This window comes from Euprymna scolopes, chromosome 1 (genome assembly GCF_053919585.1).
Source record: "Euprymna scolopes isolate OS-2025 chromosome 1, ASM5391958v1, whole genome shotgun sequence".
NCBI classification, from domain to species: domain Eukaryota; kingdom Metazoa; phylum Mollusca; class Cephalopoda; order Sepiida; family Sepiolidae; genus Euprymna; species Euprymna scolopes.
This window is the reverse complement of record NC_136482.1, coordinates 13,377,963-13,403,253: the sequence shown is the minus strand read 5'-3', so window position 1 is coordinate 13,403,253 and position 25,291 is coordinate 13,377,963. Positions and strand designations below refer to the sequence as shown.

Here is a 25,291-nt window from a genome sequence, read left to right as displayed (position 1 = left end):
TTCTTGAGTTAGTAGATATAGAACAGTCAAGCTGAAAGGTTCACTTGATAGAAGGCCAAGGAAAGAAGTGCTAATAATGGATGAGAGAAAGAGGGATAAATAAAGACTTGGCTAGAGATAGGTTACTTTGTTAACAATAACTGTGTGGGAGTTCTCAGGGTTAGTAGAACAGTTGAGGCAGTAGAGTAATTTCATGGGGGAAGGCCAAGAAAAGTATAAGAATGTAATAAGAATGAACTCAACAGAAAGATGGATAAATAAAGACTTGTTCAGAGATAGGATAGTTTGACAGCCAATTTCGAAAAGCCATGCCAACATCTAAAATGGATGTTTAACTAAATAGAATGAGGATTTTGACAGCAGAAAAGTTATAAAGAAAATGTACTTTTTCAAGGCAAAACACTGTATATACCTAGTGTTACTTTGAGGGAGGGACATGTGAGGAAGTGGTAAGAACAGATTGGAGAGAAACAGGGAGAAATAAAGACCTGGTCAGAGATAGGTTACTTTGGAAGTAAATTGCTAAAAGCCGTTCACCAGGTGCCATCATGTAAAATGGATACTGAACTGAACATGAATATTTAGTTTTGGAAAGATAATTCAATGAAGAAACAAAATTTAAAAAAAAATCTGTTTTAAAATAAACTCAATAGAATGTCTTATGAAATATTTAAAGTTAATATATAGCTTGCGTGGAAACACCTAAGAACAATATGTGCCTGCTATCGCTGGACACCCTTTGGGATCCAATGTACATGTCTAGGAGTGATATAAGGATGACTCTGGAGTCATTCAGGAATGGCGTTGTAGATCGCTCATAGTCCATGTGACAAACTGAGTCACGAGAAGTTGGTGAGAATAAGTTCCAACCTTTTTTTTGTAAAACATTTAAATCCCATAAATAATTTTCAGGTATTATTTTAATTCTTAATTTGCATGCCAGGATGATTATTTTTTTCTTTTATTTTTTAATCAAATTATTTTGCTGCTTGTCCAAAATTCTTTCAATATTAAAAACAAAAAAAAATAATGAAAAATCTGTAGGATGTATGTATCTGTGAAAAAAAAAAAAAAAAAAAAAAAATTTGTCCATCAAAAATCACGTAAATTGATCAAGTAATTATATTTTTAAATAAGATTCAAATTTTATGACTGAACTATGAAAGATGGCCTCATGATACCATCTTGAAAACAGGTTGAAAGGGAGATAACTCCAAATAATTAAAACTTATGAGATTTTAAAAAATATTCTTAACATGGAAAAGGGGGGAAGCATTAAAAGAACTCAGATTTGCTTAAAAATGATTTTCTTCATAAAAATAAAACTACTTGATCAATTACATGATTTTTGGTGTACAATATTTTCTTTCCATTATGGGTCCAAACATAATATGAATTTTCTTTATTTTTGTTTTTTTAATATAAGGGGAATTGTGTGCAAGGATTATTATTTTTTTTTAATCAAATAATTTTTATTTTTAAAAAGAATTTTTAAAACTTAAAAATATTCACATTTTTCTTTCTAATTAACCATTTTACACATAATTAATCAATAAGTACAATAGAAATATTGGAAATTTATTAATATTGCTTGCTTACCTTATAATCAAAATCTCTGCGTTTTTTAAATTCTTTTATAGTTAACCTTGATTGTCTATCACACTCTTTCTGCAAAAGGATCAGCATAATATCTAATTTTCCTGGACCTGAAAAGATAAATTAAACGAGTTTACAGGTGCAAATTATATATTTAATATTTAAATGGATTTTAAAATTTAAATTAAAAAACAAAAAGATGCTTCTAGGAATTTGCACATTCTATTATACTTATTAGTAGGTCACATTGTTTCAAGACAGACACATTTTAGGATTTGATTATAATAAACACAAAAATAAAACTTACCATAATATGTTTCGACAAGTGGTTGATGAGTTTCGACAATGCGTGCAATCTTTTCAAACATCATTGTAATGACATCGGCAAAAAGGATTTTTGCTCTTTTGTCGTCGTCTGAGATTTTTAGATTCTCCGTCAGAGTTTTACCAACAGGTTCAGATAACTGAAAAAGATTAAAGATTTGGTTATGGTCAGCTAACATACTTCCTAACTTCCGGTGTGGCTGCTACCGGAAGCTGTGACAAGGCAAATCACTTTTATTGTTCTTTAGTATTTCTTATTGTGAAACGATTTATTGAAAATATAAGAAAAGGACATTGGCAAATATACAATAAAAATTAATAAAATTATATGGATAAAAATACAATTAGTTTTTATTTGCACTTTTAATAAGAAAATTAAAAAATAAGTTTTTATTTTATTTGAAATTTATAAGAAATATGTTCATGAAATTATAAAAATGTCGGTACTCCTGCAGTATTTTACCCACCGATTTCACGATCTTAGCCGAGCGTTGACGAACGCTTTTGGCGTTAACGCCGACGAAAGCCGAGAATTCGGAGCTACGGTGCAAGAACGCTAAAAGTATGTGAATAGCAACAACATTACAAGGAAAAGATATTACACATACACACAACAAAATGGATAAAATTAATACAAAAAATTTGGATAAAATAAATCACAAACACTTACCGTAAGTTTTTTTTTTAAAGTAAAATAAATTTATTTTGTTGAATATTTTTTTTGGTTCATTTTGTTTTCCGATAGCTTTTTTTTTGGGGGGGGGGAGGGGTAAGCAACAGTAATAAACACTTCAATGTTTTTTTTTTGTTTGTTTTTGACAAAACGTTATTAAACAGTAACAACAATGTTTTTTGTTTGTTTTTTTTCCCCCAGTAATGTTTGTAGAGGGGGGGGGGACAACAATTACTGTTTATCTTTAGTTCCGACTGGAAGATTTTCTACTGACTGTAGAGGCAAAGTAGGGAGCAAAGGGTTTTCAGAGGATGTGGAAAGAAGCTCCTTCCCAAACCGGGTAGCCTTCCGCGATTTGATTTATTATGGAGACAAAAGGGTTGTGTCCAAATTTTTGGCTCCACATAAATTCGCATAAATATGTTTCCAACAGCTCCCGGTTTTTTTTTTATCGCTAAATTAAATAGCTGAAATGAAAGGCTGTGTATTTTTACTTTGAAACAATAAAATAACTGAAATGAAACGCTATGTGTGTAATTTCAATGAAAATTATTCGTCTGCTGCGCGTTCGTTTGAAGCGCCCTGATTGGCTGATAGAGTATCGTACCGCTCGCCATGTTCCGGCGTTTTCGACGGATGTCGATCAACGCTCGGCTAAGATCGTGAAATCGGTGGGTAAAATACTGCAGGAGTACCAAAATGTCTTTTTTTTAATTTCAAAAATAAGTTTTTTTATTTGAATTTATATAATAAATATGTTTATGAAAATATAAAAATAAAATCATTAAAATCAAAATAACAAAACCCCAAACATCATAAAAAACGTATCCGATACATAATATTCCCAAAATAGTTTTAAAAGATTTTAAAGTGTTTTCAATAATTCTTTAGAAAAAGAGTGTAAAAAGTATTTTCAATAATTCTTTAGAAAAAGTGTAAAAAGTGTTTTCAATAATTCTTAATTAAAACAAGACAGAAAAAACTTTTCAATGAATATTAGATAAAAAAGAACGATTAGAAAAACATAAAAAAAAACGAGTACACGCACAGGAGAGAGAAAAAAGAAAAGGAACCAATTTCAGCAACCACTGTAAAAGAGTAATGAAGACCACAAGTATGTTCAGTTCATTAAATCCAAAGTAGCTGAGCAGCAGCTTGGTTCCCACCAATTTTGGCAAATAATAAACATGGTCCTGAACAGACAATGGACCTGAGGTAATCTCGTTAGCATCAGACAATGCCAAACTCTTTGCAGTTAATGCTATCCTATGCGATCAGGGCAAACAACAAACAACCCCTCTGTATTTCCTCCTGTGTCTGAAAACATGCTATGCGACATACAAATATCTGTGCATGATGTTGCCAAGCTAATCAAAAACCTTGATTCCAGTGAAGCAACTGGCTCTGACGACATTCCAATTATAGTGCTGAAAAAGCTTCAACCAGAACTAGCTCCCATACTTGCAAAGTTGTTTAAGCATTGTCTTAAGTAAAATTGTTTCCCAACACTCTGTCCCATCAGTATGGCTCGTATTTAAAAATTCAGGTGATTGGTCATCTTCCTCTCACAACAGACCAATAAGTCTCCCATGCGTCATAATTAAGTTGCTGGAATCTGTGTTAAGTAGAGAAGTAGTCAACCACCTCAGCAAAAATAACCTTCTCAGTAACATGCAATATGGTTTCCGCTCTACTAGATCTACAGCAGATACGCTAACAGTTATAGCTCATAGGATTAGCGAATCTCTCAATGGAGGCTTCCTTTCTAGGGCAATTACTCTTGACATATCAAAGGCCATATAGGGTATGGCATAAAGGTCTACTCCACTATCATATAGCTGAAAATGTCTTTTCAGTTATTCAATCATTTCTCTCTGATAGGTTCATAAGAGAAGTGGTTGATGGGCAGAAATTAGAAGCTCACAGTATTAATGATGAAGTCCCTCAGAGGTCCATCCTAGGCCCAACTCTCTTCCTGATCTACATCAATGATCGCCTAAATCACATACTAAGATCATTTGTAGACATTTATCTACCATCTATGGCAACACTTAAAAGGCCATAAATGACTAAGTTCTCTTTGATTCTGTTTCCTCTGATCTTGAGCATGTGGTGCAATGGGGAAAGGTGTGACTGATTAATTTTAATGCACCTAAAACCAAGCACATCATCAATGCTCTAATCCCCATCTGGCATCAACTGAAACGAATGGCTCTCGTCTTGGAGAGGTTCCATATCTTGACAAGCTTCTGGGTGTGACCTTTACTCCCGATCTGAAATGGAACATGTACATCAAATCCGTTGCCAAGGAAAAATGGTCGGATCCTTCTACTGTTCCAGTATATATCTCACTGCTGATGCAATTCTCTACCTGTATAAGAACCAAGTACATTCAAGGATGGAGTACTGTTACCAAATCTGGGCAGGAACTGCTAGAAAGACTTTATCCTGCTTTGACAGAGTTCAAAATAAACTTCCAAACCTAGTGGGGAATGCCCTTTTCTCTTCCCTGCAACCTCTTTCTCACAGAAGAGATGTTGGAGCCTGTCTCCGCTTTATCGTTATTTTCATGGCAAGTGCTCATCTGAGCTCCAATCACTAAACTTTTATGAAAAACACTTATCTAGCTGAAACCACTATCAATAATTTCCCCCACTCTTTATCTGTGCCTAAAACCAAACGTAGATTCTAAGAATAAAGCTTTGTTCTTAAAACTGCATGCTCGTGCTTGTGGAACTCTTCTGTTTTCCTATTTTCCAGTTGACTACAATATGATTGTTTTTAAGTTTAACGTAAACAAGTTCTTTATGAGATGTCCCTTTAAGTAATCCAATTTACCAAATTTTCATTACTAATGATTACTACAATATTGCCTGATTGACTACTGTACACTCATTAACCCTAATCCTCAAGCGGCTCTGGGCCTTGATAAGTGGTGACTCTTTCGTAAAAAAATAAAGTATGTTAGCAGACTATAACCAAAGATTTTTTTAGGAGTGGAGTTTAAATCTGACAAGAATAAGATGAAACCTTCAGTACATAATAAAACTTAATTTGTTTTCCTATATGTTTGAATTACACAAAGTACATGTTTAAACATTTCTTAGTTTGGGGATTAATTTTTTTTATTTTTGAAACTGTTTTCATAATTCTAATTAGCTGTAATTGGCAATTTAATCACCAAATCACTTTACATTCTTCTACTTTTTCTTGAGCACCTTCCTTTATTTTGTTTTTTTGGAATATTGTGTTTTATTAAGATTTGATTATCTCTGAAGAGCAGCCAAATAAACTAAAGACAATATTTTTTGTTATGAGTTGCAAAATACGTGTAAGATGGTAAAAAAACAAAATATAAAAAACTTGTGTCACTGCTTTACTAATTCAATATTTGAAAGGTAAAGAAGCGTCTTAAATAATCTCATCTTAAGTGTTATTTGCACACTGTTTCAGTCAATGTAAGCTCCGACCTTCAAAATGGGTGTTGTCTGTGAAATAACCATGCAAAAATGATACAAGAACTCATTGGAATGTTTAACAGATTTATTTAACAAATTATGATTGAGATTATAAAAATTTTAACCACTAGATGTACGATGATAAAGTTTTTTGATTTAGAGCTGCGTGTGTGCATCTGAAAGTGTCATGGCAGACTCCTGCCTTCCAAATACAAGGACGATCACTTTTTTCTGTCCAAGGTTGATCCTAACAGGAATTTGTATGGAATTTGGAATTATTTAATCCATGGGGTAGCATGCTTTTGTTCCGTCAGTTATAAAGTTGAAAAGAGTAAAAACAGGTAGAAGTCCTAAGTAATTTGTTATTGTACTTTGAGTCTTGACTGAACTATGGATTGACTTTCAATCTTCAGAAGAGTGTAACTTACAACTGAATTTTACCAAATACTTATCCACTACATACTGAAGTACATTGTGCTTTAAATAAAAAGATAAAATTATGACTAACCTGTGCTGCCAAATATTTTCCAAATTTTGTAAGACCTTCTTCATGTAAACCAAGCAGAGGAAAAATTTTAAAGAATCGTTCCACTGATACAATGTCCCCAGAATGAACGGAAGCATCAAATTTATTCCGTACAATCGTTTTCAGTTTCTCTTCAGCTTCATGCAACATTTTGAATGAAGTATCCAATGTGCTTCCTGGAAATCAAGAAATCATTTACAGAGAATCAAAGGATTGTTAGGGTCAACAATGTTGGTAGGGTAACACATGGTTTTATAGTTTTATCACAGTTTCTAAAGAAATGAAGAATTTTATAAACTAAATCCCAAAATTGCTTAAGAAAACCTTGTGGTGCAGTATTTGGCCTTAGTAGGGTCATTTTTAATGATGATGGGTACTGCAAAGAACAATGTCAACAATTAATATGAATTGGATAAAAATGTTAAGTTATAGTGAAGGAAGAAAATGAAACCTGGTGGGATCCTTCTATCAATTCAGTAGATATCTCACTGCTGATACAATTCTCTATCTATATAAGAGCCAGGTACATCCAAGGATGGAGTACTGTTGCCACATCTGGGCAGGAGCTGCTGGAAAGGACTTATCCTGCCTTGATAGAGTTCAAAATAGACTTCGTAGCCTTGTGGGGGATGTCCTTTTCTCTTCCCTACAACCTCTTTCTCACAGAAGAGATGTTGCAAGTTTGCTTTATCGTTATTTTCATGGCAGGTGCTCGGCTAAGCTCCATTCTATAGTCCCCCCTCGCCACCCGTCTAGCAGAAAACACTATCACTAGTTTCCCCCACTCTTTATCTGTGCCTAAACCTAAGCGTAGATTCCATGAGTAAAGCTTCTTTCTTAGAACTGCACGCCTATGGAATTGTCTTCCGTTTTTCTGCTTTCCAGCTGACTACAGCTGGTTGTCTTCAAGTCTAACGTAAACAAGTTTTTGATGAGCCGTTCCATATAAGTTAACAAATTTACCGAATCTCCATTACTAACGGTTACTATATTGTCCAATTTCTACTGTACACTCTTTAACCCTTATCCCCGAGTGGCCTCTTGGCCTTGATAAGTGGTGATGCCTAGGTAAAAAAAAAATAAATAAATGAAAAACCTATTAAATGGACATGCATGCATATTAAAATGAAGATTAATGAAATATTGAGGGAATGAAATGGCCACCAGTTAGCAAATGCTAACTTAACATGAACAAAGCTTTGTAAATGAACAATCAAGGAAAACATGATTAAATAGCAAAACGTGTCTATAACTATAAGTTTATAAAAAATTAAAACTTTCGGAAAGTTTATTTTATTATTGGAATCCTTTGAGAGGAGTAATTTGTATATTTAATTATTTGCGGACTGTTATCTTCATCTCAAAGGATTCCGATAATAAAAATAATATAACATTCAGTATGGACCTGATGATGGAAGACCAGATAAGAATGAAAAAACTTGGATTTATAAGACCAAAAAGTCCAACCTTGATTGTCCTTTGGGGCTAGTGCAGTGGATAGAGATGTTAAATCTCTACAGTTCTAGGTGAGCATTATCTGAGCCAAAACGGGTGAAGCAACAACAACCATGAAGATGAGGCTAACAGTCCGCAAATAATTTTTTTTTTTTTTTTTTTTACACGGTGGTCACCACTTATCAAGGCCCGGAAGCCACTCAGGGATAAGGGTTATTGCAAGTACAGTACGTTAGTGTGAAGATTTGATGAAGTGTTTACTTAAGGGGGCGGTTCATTAGGAATTTGTTAATGTTGGACTTGAAGACATCCAAGTTGTAGTCAGGTGGGAAGCAGGCAGACGGAACAGAGTTCTACAGGCGTGCAGTTCTAAGAAAGAAGCTTTGTTCATGGAATCCACGTTTTGATTTAGGCACAGATAAATCTTTTGGAAAGTTTATACAAACTTGTATTTTGAGAAGGAACTGCTCAGTGAATATCAGACAATAGGGCTAAGGATGTGTCTGTCTATATATTTGCTAGTGTGAATATGTGTGTGAGAGTAATATGCAAATATGAGTATTAGACAATATGTGTAAGTAGGTTTTCCTTGTGAGTAGATATGTAGATGCATAAAAGGGAGTGGAGCTGTACAAGTTTTTAAGTGATCTCTTTCATTTTGCCTCTACTAGCCAAAGGCATGGTGTCAGGGAGGTGGGAGATTGAGCATTACATTCTTTGTTCCTTAAAAGTGCATCAGTTTTGATCTTGAAAAATTTTAATTTCATTGACCAGTTCATTGTTTTCACAAGGTTTATTAATTTTTAGGTTTGAAATGATTTTTATTGGTTAAAAATATTCAGTTAACAACTACCTGTGAAAATTAACATGTTGTTGGAAGTGAAGAGGAGAGCACATCTCAATGAAGCTGAGACACAAAGAGGGTGGCTGTTCAAGCCAGTCACTTTTTGGTGTCCATTCGAATCACGTCACCAGTTACCACAAACTCAGAGTATTGCAATAAAACATGAAAATTGGAATGTAATGTTGAGATAGGAAGACAAAGGAAAGCGACACAATTAATAAAAAGATTATCTTTACCAGGAGAGATTGGCAAAGTTGATACTGAGATAATCTATATCAACCTTGTCAAACTCAGAATCCTTTGAGGGTCATGTGGGTCAATTTGTGTTGTCATAAGGATTGCATGCAACTAATTGACGTTTTTTAATAAAATTTTTGCAGGATATTTTTGTTGTTTAAGAACATACAAAACGTTTACAAATGATATTTTATCAATCATTATTTACACTAAAAAGTACATGATTTTTTATTTACATCAATGGAGTTTTCTGAAATTTTATTATATTTTTATTTTATTCTTTTTCACTTCCAATAAAGCAGTCATTTGGACATAAGTGACTGCTATTTTGGATTTGTGTTTAACAGTGGACTGTGGGAAGTTGAGCAGTAAGATATCAGTTTTTTTACAGTATATCAAAACTTCTACACTCAGGGAAGGAGGGAAAGAAAGTCTAGCAGTCCAAGGGAAGAACCTATTAGAATAGAAAGCTTGTGTCGCTGGCACAAAATATATACACACACTGACAGCAAAGTAAAAATCACAACACAGTTGATCTAAAAAAATATATATTATTTTTACTTCAATAATCAGCTTTTCTGTTGTTATTCTGTTATGACATGTACTTGAAGGCACATGGGGAGGTGTGTGGTTAGACAGTTGTTGGGTGGTGAAGAAATGGTGACGCATGCCACATATTTCTGGGTCAAGTTATGCACTCCATTAGACAATGGTAGAAAGTCCCAAATTCTTCACGTTTGAATCCCTTTGTGTGTGCTACCCATTGAATGGGTTTTTCTCCCCAGGGTTGCCTGCCAATATCTAGCACTGTTGCCATATCTAGAGATGTGCCGCTTAGATCACTCTTTATTTCTTTGCCGGAACACAAAATCAATTTTATAATCTAGTGGCAAATTATCACTTCTGTTCTTTATACACTCTTTCTCACAGAAAGAACGTTGTTAGTCTTTTTCTACCATCATTATTTTCATGATAGGAGCTCGACCGAGCTTCAATCACTGGTTCCTCTTTATAGGATATTCACAGCAAGAACACATCTTCCTCCTACCACCACCATTTTAAAGAACTTTCTTCTTCACAAAATTTCCATAAACAGAGTTTCTTTCATAAAACTTATGATCTGTGGAACATATTAGTATGCGACTGCTTCCCTGCAGGTCCCAACATCAACAGATCCAATGTTAGCAAATACTTATAAAATATCCTCTTTAGTAACCAAATTTTATTTATTCCATTCATCATTTTCAATCCTCCCATAATATTCTTCATCATTCAACTGATAATTTATCCATCTCATTAACTTTTATTCTTGACTGGCTTTTAGCCTTAATAAATTGTCACTCATTAAAAAAAAAAAAAAAAAAATCTAAATAAAAATAAAATTACCTTCACTAGCATCACTTGCCATTCTCAGAACATTTTCATCCAAACTCAAGAAACGGTGGATATGCCCAGCTGCCTGTCATCCAAAAAAAGAAAAAAAATAGAAATAAAGAAATATTAGTAGAGGATGTGAACGATATTTGTTTGCAAGATTATTATCTAAGAAAAAAAAAAAACGAAACTGATTCAAACTAGAATAAGTTTGTATTATTTGCATTGTTTGGATTACTGTTCTTATTTTGATGGGGGATTGATAATATTTCATTTTAAAAATTCAGAAACATATCAAATCAGTTTGGACTCAAATAATAAAAAAAAAAAAATTGCAAATAATTCGACACTTTCCATTTCATAAACGCGTCACATTTTAAATTCTAATAAAAAGGAAATGATTCAAGGTTCTGTGCTTTCACAAACAAATCATACATTTTGACTACAGTTTGTTAGAAAAAACAAAACAAAAACATTCTTTTCTACCAATCACCAATTAGAGCCATTATCAAGATACACCTGAAGAAGGTCAGGTGACATTGGTTGAAACATTATGAAAATAATGACCAAGATGTGAACAGTACTTCAAATAATCCAATTAGGTCTTCAAAAATTATTTTATAAATTTTACTCAATGAAGCATCCAACAAATGATGATGATGAGCACAACTTTGAAGATAAGCTTGTAGTTGAATCTTTCAATTCCTTCCTACCATTCTTCCGTTAACACTAAAGAAATCTGACATTTTATCTGTCTTTCCGGTGTGGAACCCAAGAACAATTCTGGGCACTTACACAGTATGGGGCACATATGAAAATTGCATTGGAAGTAACAATTCTTTAATATATGTATTAGACAAAAATAGTTAGCACGAAATGCTGATAAAAGCAGGGGGACATAAGTCAGTCTATCATTTAACCAAGTAAAATGCATGGTGGATTGGTAAAATTCGGAAACTGATTTTTATTTTTCATTAAAATTCTATTTGATAATTTTCCTTAATTTTTGGTGAGGATACTTATTTTTACCTGATATATAAGTAAATCAAAAAATGTTTACTTGGAATGCGGTTTTTACCTGTACCACATATTGTATAAGCATGTAAAATAAGATTCAACCAACATATATAAATCTGGTTTAAGGAGGATAACTGGTACTTGTACAGTTTAATCAAGACATTAAAAAATGAAAATATCGTAAAAAAGTTTAAATTGTATGTATCCGTTATGGAATGAAATTCTCCGAAAAAAACTTTCACTTAATTTCATCAAGTAGTTTGTTTTACAGAAAAAAAACAATTTGTTATGATACCGAGCAAAAGGTTTGATTTTTAGGAAGAAAAGCTAGTATTAAAGATGGGGAGGGAGCGTCGGCGCTTTAACTAGAGTTATCTCCCATGGCGCTTCTAAACGCCAAACAAAAATTAAGAAAAATTCCAAGATGTCTTCCTTCAATGCGCTCTCATAAAAACGTGTTTTTCCATTGTAAAAAAAAAAAAAACTACTTGATCAAATTAAGTGAAATTTTTTTTTCAGAGATCTTCAGTTCAAAACAGATACGTACAACATAACGTTTTTTTGATATTTTCATTTTTTAATGTCTTGATTAAACTGTACAAGTGCCGGATAACTATACCTATCTTAAGAAAAAAATGACAATCTTTGATATTTACAGAAATTATATGGATATGACGATATTAATAACAAACGAGACAAACCTTTTCATAGTCTTCATTCTGAAGAGCCGACTGCACACCATCTGTACAGAATTTGAGATCTAATACATCTTCAACACGTTGAATAGAAGAAGTCACACGGCTCTGGAAAATGTATACATGGAAAAGTATTATAATGGCTTGAAGCACAATAAAAAAAAGCAACAGAGATAGACAGTGAAAATATAATCTAAAATCTCCAGGGCAAAACACAATTTTAATAAGAGGGTCCAAACCATCTGCTGCTACTGTTTTTCATACCACATTTGTTATGTAAAGAAAACTTATGTTTATGAATTTTGGAGACGAGGTGCAATAATTTATATTATTAGGATTATTTAAACCATTGGTCTCATCTTGAGTTTTATTCTCACAAGGTTTCGGCCATTGTAACCTCAGACCTTCTTCAAGTGTATCTCGTCGAACATGAGAATTTGCATAATATTTTCAAACAAAACTCTTCATCCACAGGGATAGCATGCTCTGGTTGCGTCAGCTCGACCCATGATGTAATGGATAAAGTATGTTTTTTTTTTTTTATTACAATTTCACTCCAAACAAGGCACATTGCCACTTTGTTGTAAGGGGCTACTATCGGGGACATAAGCATCAGGGGTACTGTGTAGGAAGTTGGGCAGCAAGATGCCGGTTCACGTTGCACTTGAACTTCTGCATGTCAGTGCAGACGAGGAAGCAGGGACCCGGAAGGGAATTCCAAAGTCTAGCGGTTCTGGGGAAGAAACTACTGGAGTAGAAGGCTCTCTTGCATCTAGGGATCTCTACTGGGAAGGGTTTGTCGGGGGTATTTACGTCGTGGGGGCACAAGTGCTTGCAGTTCATCAGAGCATTCTCCATTAAAGTATTTGTAGAACATTTTGTCGATGGGACAGAGGCTGAAGTTTAGCTGACAGTTCAGGACCTATCAGATTTGCGACTCTCTTTTGAACCTTGTCTAGGAGCGAGAGACTAGTGGCAGATGCACCAGCCCAAATATGACAACAATACTCCATACATGGGCGAATGGTGGCCTTATAGAGGTATAGGATACTTTCAGGCGTTAGTAGTAGTATTAAGTAAAATTCAGTTCTAAGTGACACTCTTCCAAAGGTTGAAGGTTCAATCCTCAGTGTGGATAATACTAATAATTCAATTGCAAATTAGAGTAATACCTCAGTCTCTGAACATTTCTCTGGTTGAACTAAAAGTTAGAGATTTTCTTGCTTTGGTAGTAGAACAAAATTCTGGAGTTTAAACCGCCGGCTTTGCTTTGAATGTAAATTAAAAAACGCTGTTCCTCAGTCAAACATTGTGACACATACTGGTCAGATCAGATCGGCAGTTTAGTGAGTGATATTTTTGAAGTGCAGTGTGATGACACCCCCACCCGACCCTGACAACGTTGCTACACGAGTCTGAACTTTGGGATGAGTTAGTTTTAGAACGGCATCCTGGAAGCCTGTTCAACTGTCTAAATGGTATCAGAGTTTTTTTGTTTTTTTTAGCACATCATCATGGCAACAGACTACAATTCTATTGGTCAACTCCTTTTAACATGGGATGACAGAGGGCCACGAGGTGTCCAAAAAGTCAAGAAAAAAATCAGTAGAGAGCAGGGCTTTGATGTGATATGAATGAAGCAAACTTACTCCAGGACGACACCCATTAATTACATGAAACAAAAAAATGGATTTTTGTTTCAAAAGTCTTTACACAATGCTAAACTGTTTATTTGAACAAGGAGAAGAAATGGAAATTCTTTTACCATCAGATAACCTCCACTTATCTCGGCATTGTTTCCAGTCGTCCTGGGCTTCTCCTTGCTACTGGACTCAAACAGTGCCGATTCAGGAGAGGTGTGGTTGGAGATTGCACAACCCCTGCCTCATTACATGCAAAGCTACAAGGGGTATCCTTTGTCTTTCAAGACTGAATGGAGGCATCGAAATCGAACCTCTCTATCTCGTCATCCATCCACTTGTGTCATCAACTGATCATTGAAAGGTAAGAAATAAAAACAGTCTAATTATATTTTATTCTCTTCATGCAGCTAATCATCTTAATGTTTGTTGGTGATTTTCTCTGCAATTAAATGCATAGAATCCTCAAAGTTTGCAGAGAAAAAGGGACTTTTAAACACTGGAACCAATTCTATTTCAGCTACTTTAAAGGGGAAATATCATTTCAGTGTTCAACCAAATCTCTGGAATGAATTATGGTCGAGCATTGAGGTACTACTATACGTAACACTTCTATCGGGTCATGGCTGACAGAACATGAGCATACTACCCCCATGGATTAAATAAAGGGTTCCATTCAGAATTTCATGCAGTTTCCTCTAAGTTTGACAAGATACACCTGAAGAAGGTTTGAGGTTATATTGGCAGAAACATTCTGAGAATAACAGTGAAGATGAGAACAGTAGTCTGAAGAATCTGAATAATACAGGAAAGTCATTTCCGTCTGTATGTGTGTTTGGCTAAAATTCAAAAACTATCAATGACATATATATATATACATATATATATATATATAAAGTAGTAGTGTTTGTGTATGCATGCATGTACAACTCTCCTTCAGCCCACACCACTGGACCGATCATGATCAAACCGGACATGATGGTCTCCGATCTAGGGATGGTGTACACCATTTTTCAAGGTTAAATTTAAGGTCATATTTGGTGCATCTCTTACAACATCCACTTACTTTAAGGGTGCCCGTGAAGCGGGTATCTAAGTACACAGTAAAGTCCCGCGCAATACGTGGGTATCTTTTCTAGTGCTTATATATTCCAATTTAGTATAGCCCCAAGCACGTTATAATAAAATATACTTCAATGTTTAATCATTTGAAGTAATCAGGGAACCAATCAGAATGTGTGTGTGTGTGTGTGTGTGTGTGTGTGTGTAAAGGGAGTGGTCAGAAAATTTATTTCATTGTTACTGGTAAATGTTTAAAAAATGTGACAATGGTGTGGAAAGACCGAAGGATGAGTGGCATGTGCAAGAAAACAGAGGCCACACGCACACACGAACCTCGAAGCGTTTGATGACGAAGTAATGATGATTATACAAAATAGGTTGGGAGTCTAAAATGGCTAAATAAAAGGAGACAGAATTTTTGTTCGAGAGTCATTTGTGTTTTAGATGTTTATGTGCGCTTTTGACAGGTATTGTTTGTCTCTCATGTCGTTAAAACAAGGATTCTATAAATGCTAAGCGCAATCGTCTTGTGCTGTCAGTAAAGTGAAGAAACAAGGATCACTGCTGCTGCTGATGTTGTTGAGAGAAAAAGTTGTCATTGTTGCTGGTCAAAGAAATTATTGAATTAAACTCATCTTAAGGTTCCTGATTCATTCCTGGATTTTCACCACCACAGCCAAACACATCTTTCAGAAAAAGAACACTAAAACTAAGTAAAACCGTTTACTTTCTTTCAATTTTTCTTTTATTATATTGAAGTAGTTGCAAAAGTTTGCGCAGACATTAGAGTGAAAAAGCATTAACTTGCACTTGCAGTAACCATCCATTTTAATCGAATTGAGCTGTCTTCCTACTGAACACTATCTGCATCTCAAACCAGTTTCGTCATTCTTGGGCCAGGTTGCAGGATATGCCTAACCACTCCTGATTCCATCACAGAGATCTACTACTTCTGGATCCAAGAGTACTGTCATATCTTCCTTAATTGTTGTCACCCAGGTCTTCAGCTGCCCATTTGTGCTAGTCAGACAGAAAGGGAGAAAAGAGGGTTTTGCACATGAACTCTTTTGTTGCTGCATGTTCAAACCACCGGAGAAGGACGAACAGCAGGAGGCACAATTTTCACGACGACAATGCAGAATGCTGCAAAGACAGTCATTATCAAAAACTTCCAGTTTGTGCAAATCCACCATTCTCATAGGCCACGTCTCACAGACATCAAGAAGGATAGTCCTCATCATTGCCTGATAAATGCATCCCTTTGTGTCCAAGTGTATTTCCTATCAGGATCACAGAGACTACTTGAGAAAGAAAAAGGTTGATCATGTTGCTTCTATTCACAATCTAAGCCACTGCTTACACAGTTGGTGTGATAGTTGTGGAGAGCAGGGTTGCCTGCTTATGTAATTGGCAATCCCATTCTCCATGTTGTAAGGCAGGTGAAAAGAAGCAAAGGTCGTGTAATGAAGACACGAATTATACCAATATACGATAACAAATAAATGTAGATTCATTTACATTTAATTACAAATCAAGTTTGTAAGAATTTTAGCGAAAGATGAATGAGTAACGTTACTTGCGTTTAGGTCTGAATATTCTTTGAGAGTTCGAACATGGCCTGGCTGTTGTTAGAACCGCAAAGTTGTTTCTGTCATATTGAAAAAGAGAATGAAATATAAAAAACCGAAGTGAAGTAGCTACATCGCCCCCACCTTTTTTTTTTTTACAAGGTGGTCACCACTTATCAAGGCCCGGAAGCCACTCAGGGATAAGGGTTATTGTGGCAAGGAGTTGAAGGGCGATAATCATGTTTAGCTTGTGTCTATGTGTCCGGATGTGAAGATTAAGTTCCCATATAGTAAAGCTAAAATAGACAAAGGAATACACATTATCTAGATGAATTCACATTATCTAGATGAATTCACATTATCTAGATGAATTCACATTATCTAGATGAATTCACATTATCTAGATGAATTCACATTATCTAGATGAATACACATTATCTAGATGAATACACATTATCTAGATGAATTCACATTATCTAGATGAATTCACATTATCTAGATGAATTCACATTATCTAGATGAATTCACATTATCTAGATGAATACACATTATCTAGATGAATTCACATTATCTAGATGAATACACATTATCTAGATGAATACACATTATCTAGATGAATACACATTATCTAGATGAATACACATTATCTAGATGAATACACATTATCTAGATGAATTCACATTATCTAGATGAATTCACATTATCTAGATGAATACACATTATCTAGATGAATTCACATTATCTAGATGAATACACATTATCTAGATGAATACACATTATCTAGATGAATACACATTATCTAGATGAATTCACATTATCTAGATGAATACACATTATCTAGATGAATTCACATTATCTAGATGAATTCACATTATCTAGATGAATACACATTATCTAGATGAATTCACATTATCTAGATGAATTCACATTATCTAGATGAATTCACATTATCTAGATGAATTCACATTATCTAGATGAATTCACATTATCTAGATGAATTCACATTGTCTAGATGAATTCACATTGTCTAGATGAATTCACATTGTCTAGATGAATTCACATTATCTAGATGAATTCACATTATCTAGATGAATTCACATTATCTAGATGAATTCACATTATCTAGATGAATTCACATCAAATGATTCTGATTTTTGATTGATGGTTTTTCTATCAGAAGTATTCATTGCTAGAAATAAATTGTTTTCACTTTCATTATACATCCACGTAAGAGGAAAATAACATTTAAGACATAATAAAATTGACTTACTTTAGCCAAATCCAATTGACGGACTTTGCTGCTTACATTTTCAGCCAGCGTAGACGTGAAGCCAATCATGCTTGATAACTGTTTGGAATCAGATTCAAGAATATGAAGATTCGGTCTGAAATCAAAAAATATAAATATTTAAGTAAATGGAAGTGTGCCAACAATATGTTTCATATAACATTATGCTCGTATTATTTGCACTACTGTTCTCATCTTGAGTGTTATTTGCACAACATTTCGGTCGAATTAATTTCTGACTTTCTTCAGATGTATCTTGTTGAACTCAGTTCGCAAGCACCCATAACGCAGTGGACAGACTACTGGCAGAAACAGTTATAAAGTTACTTTCCTGGAGATTGAAGGTTCAATTCTCACTGCAAGTGATCAAAAATACAATTGCGAATTACTTAAGACTCCTACCTAGTCATAACCTATGGAACAAGAGCATGCTATCCCCAGGGATTAAATAAAGGGTCCCATTTAAAATTTTGTGCAGATTCCCAAGTTTAAAAGAAAGATTTCCCGAGTTAGACAAGCTACGCTTAAAGAAGGTTGGAGGTTTCATTGAACAAAACAGACAAATAACACCTAGATGAGAACAGTATTCCGAAGGATACAAATATTATGAATAATCAGTCTTCTATATTTTTTTATATTGGAATCCTTTGAGGTGAGTAATTTGTGTATTTATATATTGGCAAACTGTCATTCTCATTGTTGCCTCACGTTTTGGCCAACTAAATATCTGGCCTGCTTTGGATAGGATTGAAACTGCTATCTTCAGACAATGCTAACCTGGAATAGTAAAGATACAACAACTATGGAAGGCAGTAATTACTGGGGATACAGTTATGAGACTCAGCATTCCTATCCCATTGCAGTTAATTACCTGAAGAAGGCCATAGCACGATTTGGGCGAAACGTGGTGAAACAACAACTATGAAGAGGAGGATAACAGTCTGCAAATAAATAATCAGTCCTCATCTAAAAAAGTTCAGAAAAACTACTTTTGGCTGATACTAAAATTTGTGAGTAACACCGCCATTAAATGAAACAATTATTCTAAATTCTAATTTTATGTCAGCACAAGGCCGAATCATTTTATAAATTTTCTAAGTTCTCATAAAATCTCTATTCATTTAACATAACTTTTCTCTGGTCCAAGGGTTAGACGTGTTTTAATATTTTGCAAGCTCCCTCTCCAGCTCTCGCAGTTCAGCAGGTGAGCTGGGTTGAATTAAAAAAGCTTAGGTCATTTTGACTTCCATTTTCTGCTTAGCGGAAATCATGCCAGTGTATAGCAAAGAAAAGCACCTTAGGTAAATCCAATTTAATTTTAAAAGTTTATATTTAAAAAAAGTATGAAATGCTTCTTTTTCTGAATGGTCTTATCTTTAATAAAATGCTATAATCAAAATATATTTTTCTAATCTTTACTTTGAAATGTTTTTTTCTTCAGAATAGTTTTATGTAAGAAAAATATATTTAAAAAAGTTTACATGTTATGTTAAATGTTTTTTTTTATTACAAATACAAAAAACATAATATTTCCGAAAAAATTGCCCTAATTCACTAGCCTCGGAGAAACTTTTGCAGATGACTTCTGAATCCTGATCCAATAGAGTATTTGTAATATAAAATAAACACCTAAAATATTTCTAAATCTAAAGTATTCCATTTCAGCAAAAAAAAAAAAATTCATTTTAGCAAAAAATCTGAAGATTATTAACATTAAATTTTCAATCTATATATCTATAAAAGTGAAATTTTCAATCTATATATCTATAAAAGTGAAATTTTCAATCTATATATCTATAAAAGTGAAATTTTCAATCTATATATCTATAAAAGTGAAATTTTCAATCTATATATCTATAAAAGTGAAATTTTCAATCTATATATCTATAAAAGTGAAATTTTCAATCTATATATCTATAAAAGTGAAATTTTCAATCTATATATCTATAAAAGTGAAATTTTCAATCTATATATCTATAAAAGTGAAATTTTCAATCTATATATCTATAAAAGTGAAATTTTCAATCTATATATCTATAAAAGTGAAATTTTCAATCTATATATCTATAAAAGTGAAATTTTCAATCTATATATCTATAAAAGTGAAATTTTCAATCTATATATCTATAAAAGTGAAATTTTCAATCTATATATCTATAAAAGTGAAATTTTCAATCTATATATCTATAAAAGTGAAATTTTCAATCTATATATCTATAAAAGTGAAATTTTCAATCTATATATCTATAAAAGTGAAATTTTCAATCTATATATCTATAAAAGTGAAATTTTCAATCTATATATCTATAAAAGTGAAATTTTCAATCTATATATCTATAAAAGTGAAATTTTCAATCTATATATCTATAAAAGTGAAATTTTCAATCTATATATCTATAAAAGTGAAATTTTCAATCTATATATCTATAAAAGTGAAATTTTCAATCTATATATCTATAAAAGTGAAATTTTCAATCTATATATCTATAAAAGTGAAATTTTCAATCTATATATCTATAAAAGTGAAATTTTCAATCTATATATCTATAAAAGTGAAATTTTCAATCTATATATCTATAAAAGTGAAATTTTCAATCTATATATCTATAAAAGTGAAATTTTCAATCTATATATCTATAAAAGTGAAATTTTCAATCTATATATCTATAAAAGTGAAATTTTCAATCTATATATCTATAAAAGTGAAATTTTCAATCTATATATCTATAAAAGTGAAATTTTCTGCATGTGTACATTTCCCTACCAAAGTACTCTGTCAATTTTCGGTCTACACTCAAGATTTGGGAAAATCTTTTTAATCGGTTTTCGGCCAGAAATTTGGCTGTCAAGAGATCAAAGTTCAACGGTTTGACCTTTGAAAACTCTACCAAACTCCTCTGCCAATTTTGGTTCTAAACACTTGAAATTTTAAATATAGATAACTTGGACATGGGTCAAACTTCTTAATTTAATTTGAGACCAAAACAATGAATGTTAAGGGGTCAAAATTGGGGTCAATTTTTTTAAAAATTACCTCTGCGGTCTCTACCAAATTACTCAGCTAATTTCTGGTCTAAACATTTGAAATTTTACATAAAGGATATTCAGAGATAGGGCAAGCTTTTTAATTGGTTTGGGTCAAAAATTTGAGCTGTCAAGGGGTCAAAGTTCAAAAGATTTGACTTTTGCGGTCTCTAGCAAACTATTGAGCCAATTTTTGGTCTAAACATTTGAAATTTTACATAACAGGTATTCAGACATACGGCAAGCATTTTAATTAGTTTGGGGGTGAAAATTTTGCTGTCGAAAAGTTGAAAGAGTTGACCTTTGTAGATTCTACCAAACTCCTCTGTCAATTTTGGGTTTAAACACTTGAAATTTTAGATGTAGGTAACTTGGACATGGGTCAAGCTTTTTGATTCGAGACCAAAACAATAGATATTAAGGGGTCAAAGTTAAAAAGAAATTTCCTCTGCGGTCTCTACCAAATTACTCAGCCAATTTCTGGTCCAAACATTTGAAATTTTACATAAAGGGTATTCACACGTAGGGCAAGTTATGAACAGTACATAGGGCCTGAGCAAAGTCGGGATGAACTGCTAGTTATAAAGAAACTAGAAACAATTACGTAAACATTAATCAGAAGGAACTTTTTACCAGCATGACTTCCGCTAAAAGGAAAGCTGAAGTCAAATGTCATAATTTTTTTAAAATTTAACCAAATATTACGAAGCTGCTTCCCAACCGACTACAATATTATTATTTTCAAGTCTAATGTAAACAAATACTTTTTGATCTGTTCTCTTGGATAATCAACTTAAATAATTTTATGTCCATTCCAATCACTGTTTCCAGTCCTCTCATGATGGTGTTTTTTTTTGGGTTTTTTTTTTTTTTATTACATTTTCACCTCAAACATTGCCACTATGATGTAAGGGGCTACTATTAGGGACACATGCTACAGAGGTACTAGGTGGGGAGTTGGGTAGCAAGAGGTCGATTCACGTTACACTTGAACTTCTGCATGTCAGTACAGTTGGGGAAGCAGGAACCTGGAAGGGAATTCCAAAATCTAGCGGTTCTGGGGAAGAAACTACTGGAGAAGAAGGCTTTCTTACATCTAGGGATCTCAACTATGAAGGGTGGGATTGTACTGCTTGTCGGGTTTGTCGGGGGTATTTATGTAGAGGGGATACAAGTGCTTGCAGTTCGTCGGAACATTCATCGTTAAAGTACTTGTAGAACAGGCAGAGGGATGCTACATTTTGTCGATGGGACAGAAGCTGAAGCTGTGATGATAGTTCAGGACCTATTAGATTGGCGACTCTCTTTTGAACCTTGTCGAAAAGTGAGAGACTAGTAGCAGATGCACCAGCCCAAATATGACAACAATACTCCATACATGGGCAAATGGTGGCCTTATAGAAGTACAGGATACTTTCGGGCGTTAGTAGCTTTCTAGCACGGTAGAGAGAACCTACTTTCTTCGCAGCAGTCTTGGCAATGCTCTCAATGTAATTGTTCCAACTCATGTTTCCTGTGAACGTTAGGCCGAGGAGTTTAAAAGATGTGCTTTCAGATAAAGTCTTTGGCCATTGCTATTGGTGGTAGAGAAGGTTTCTTGTAGTTATTGAAGGAAACAAATTTAGTCTTGGCAGCATTGAATGTGACCATCCATTTTTGTCCCCATTCCACTACAGATTGGAGGTCTTCCTCTAGTGTTTCTGCCATTTCTTTAGATATGTGTTTATTTGTTTTTCTGTCGTGTCTGTTATAGGGCGTGGTGTCATCAGCATATATACCCATCTTACAGACAATTTTGTCAGGGAGGTAATTTATGAATATTAGGAATAATAGAGGTCCAAGGATAGACCCCTGAGGCACTCCCGCATTTATATCATATTGTTTAGATGTACAACCATCGAGGACAACCTGGATTTTTCTCTTATCTAAAAAGGATTTAATTATGTTAAGTATTCTTCCAGTGATACCATATGATCTGATTTTCCTGAGAAGACCTTCATGCCATACCCTGTCAAAAGCCTTAGATATGTCTAGAGCTACCGCTCTACCCTCCCCTGCTTTGTCAAGTGAATGGTATATACGCTCGGAGATTACAGTTAGAATGTCTGCTGTGGAACGGACTTGCCTAAATCCATATTGTTGGTCGGTCAGAAGTTTAGCATCTGTAAGGTGATGGACTAGAGCTTGGTTAATTATGGACTCAAATATTTTGGCAAAAAGCATGAGGAGGCTAATGGGGCGGCAATTTACTGGGTCAGTTCTTTCACCAGAATTCTTGAAAACTGGTACCACAGAAGCAGTTTTCCAACAGGCAGGAAAGCAAAATTCATTAAGGCATTTGTTGTAAAGTTTGGAGAGGATTGGAGCTACTTCAGCAGAGCACTTTTTTAATAGCAAAGCCAGGATGAGATCAGGTCCACATGCTTTTTTTATGATAGCATGCACCTGAGCAGGGGTGATTTTCAGATCGTATAGTGTGGCGTCTGTCCGCAAAGGAAAGTCCGGGAAAGGGTGGTTAGCAGGGTTCAGTGTGGAGTTGGATGCACACCTACTGGCAAGCAGGTAAGCCTTCTCAGTTGCTGAGCAAACAACCTCAGGATTGTTGGATAGTGGGGGAATTGTTGATTGCCCATTATTTACTACATTGTTTTAGATTTTCCAGAAGTCACGGGTTCCTAATTTCTGTGCTTCGATGCATTTTTTGGTAGTTCAGTAAATTCTCTCTTAGCTGTCGCTATTTCTTCCTTACAGTTACTTCTGGCTTCTATATACTTCTGTCTGTTTGAACTGGATTTATGTCAGTTAAATCTGCGGTACGCATGCTGCCTTTGCACGATGGAAGCTGCACATGTGGAAGTAAACCATTGGGGAGAGTGGGGTTTACTATAAAATTTCCGCATGAGAACATGTGCTTCAATTGCTGTTTTGAATCATTCAGTGGTCTCATTTGCGCCTGACAATATCTTTAATCTCTATCCTTGAGTGGCCATTAAACTTGCATTAAAAAAAAAAATAAAAAAGAGTTTTGGATTTCTTAATTCAGATTCAATTATTTTTAATATAAAATAAACATAAAATATTTTCTATTTTAGTTAATCTGGAAACCAATTCACGTTAATTTTTTAATTATAAAGAAACTAGAAACAATTAAACATTAATCAGAAAGTACTTTTCTTGGTATACACCGGCATGACTTCCATATTTTTTTTTTAAACAAAAAGGCGGAAGTCAAAATGACACGTTTACTTTTAATTTAACCATGAGCTGTCACCCAATTCTATTTCATACAGTCTAATCACTTACTTTCAAGTGTTTCATGATGCTGTGAAAATGTGGTGCTTTCCATTTAAAAAAAAAATTTTTTTGATTCACTTCAAACATTGCCTTTGAAACATAAGGGGCTAGATTTATAGAGAGAGCAATCTAAGTGAGGAGTTGAACAGCAAGATGTTTGTTTACATTTAAATTTTTGCATGTTAGTACAGCCAGGGAAACAGGGAGCAGGAAGAGAATTCCAAAGATTAGCAGTTTGAGGGAAAAAACTATTAGAGTAGAAAGTTCTCTAGCATCTGGATAACTCCACTGTGAAGAGGTGGAATTTTGCTGATTGTCAAGTTGGTTGGTTGGGTGCATTTACATTGAGGAGGCCCCCAGAATAGTAAGTTTGTCAGAGCACTTCCCATTAAAGTACTTGTAAAATAAGCACAGGGATGCAATATTGCGGCCATGAGACAGCAATTTGACTGATAGTGCAGAACCTATTAGATTTGGTTCTCTTTTGGACCCTGTCTAAGGAAAGACTAGTAGTAGATGCAACAGCCAAGATGTGGCAACAATGCTCCATGCATGGGTGAATTATGGCTTTATAAAGATATAGCATACTCTTTTGTACAAATCGTATTCTAGCATATTAAAGAGAGCCTACCTTCTTTGCAGCAATCTTGCTTGTGAATATTAAGCCGAGGAGTTTGAAGGATGAGCTCTCAGGTAGGGTGTTATTTGTCATGACAATTAGTGGTTGAGAAGGTTTTTGTAGTTGTTAAAGGAAATAAGCTTGGTCTTAGTAGAATTAAATGTTATCATCCATTTACAGCCCCATTCCACTACAGACTGAAAGTCGTTTTCTAGGACTTCTGCTATTGTGAGATGAGGTAAATTCTGAAGCTGGGTAGGCAGTGTGTGACCTATTAGATTAGAGACACTTTTTTGTCATACCCTGTCTAAAAAGTAGAAACAGGTAGTTGTAGCACCAGCTCAGATGTGGCAGCAATCGTCCATGCATGATATAGGATACTAGCAAATGTGAGAAGTTTTCTAGCACAATAAAGGGAACCCATTTTCCTTGCAGCATCCTTGCCAGTATACTTTCTTCATTTTATTAAGAAAAAAAAAATGTTGAAAAGATATTTTTCTCTCAGTAGTGAGCTTTGGAAGATTGTCAGTGAAAGAAATACAATCGTCAAAAGATAAGTGTTTCATTATTTCTAGTCGCCATTTTGAAAATCACGCG

General features: G+C 34.2%; 1 protein-coding gene across 2 annotated transcripts in view; it reads right to left on the bottom strand.

The window, feature by feature from the left end:
* LOC145280176 (conserved oligomeric Golgi complex subunit 4-like) overlaps positions 1-25,291 on the bottom strand; it is a 97,929-nt gene that overhangs the window by 61,518 nt on the left and 11,120 nt on the right. For both annotated transcript variants that reach the window (XM_080132024.1, XM_080131965.1), the window contains exons 3-8: positions 17,740-17,854; positions 12,206-12,307; positions 10,500-10,572; positions 6,560-6,753; positions 1,904-2,060; positions 1,600-1,706 (exon numbers count right to left, since the gene is read on the bottom strand). In XM_080132024.1, the coding sequence (XP_079988150.1) occupies positions 1,600-1,706; positions 1,904-2,060; positions 6,560-6,753; positions 10,500-10,572; positions 12,206-12,307; positions 17,740-17,854 (748 nt within the window). The remainder of the gene's footprint in view (positions 1-1,599; positions 1,707-1,903; positions 2,061-6,559; positions 6,754-10,499; positions 10,573-12,205; positions 12,308-17,739; positions 17,855-25,291) is intronic.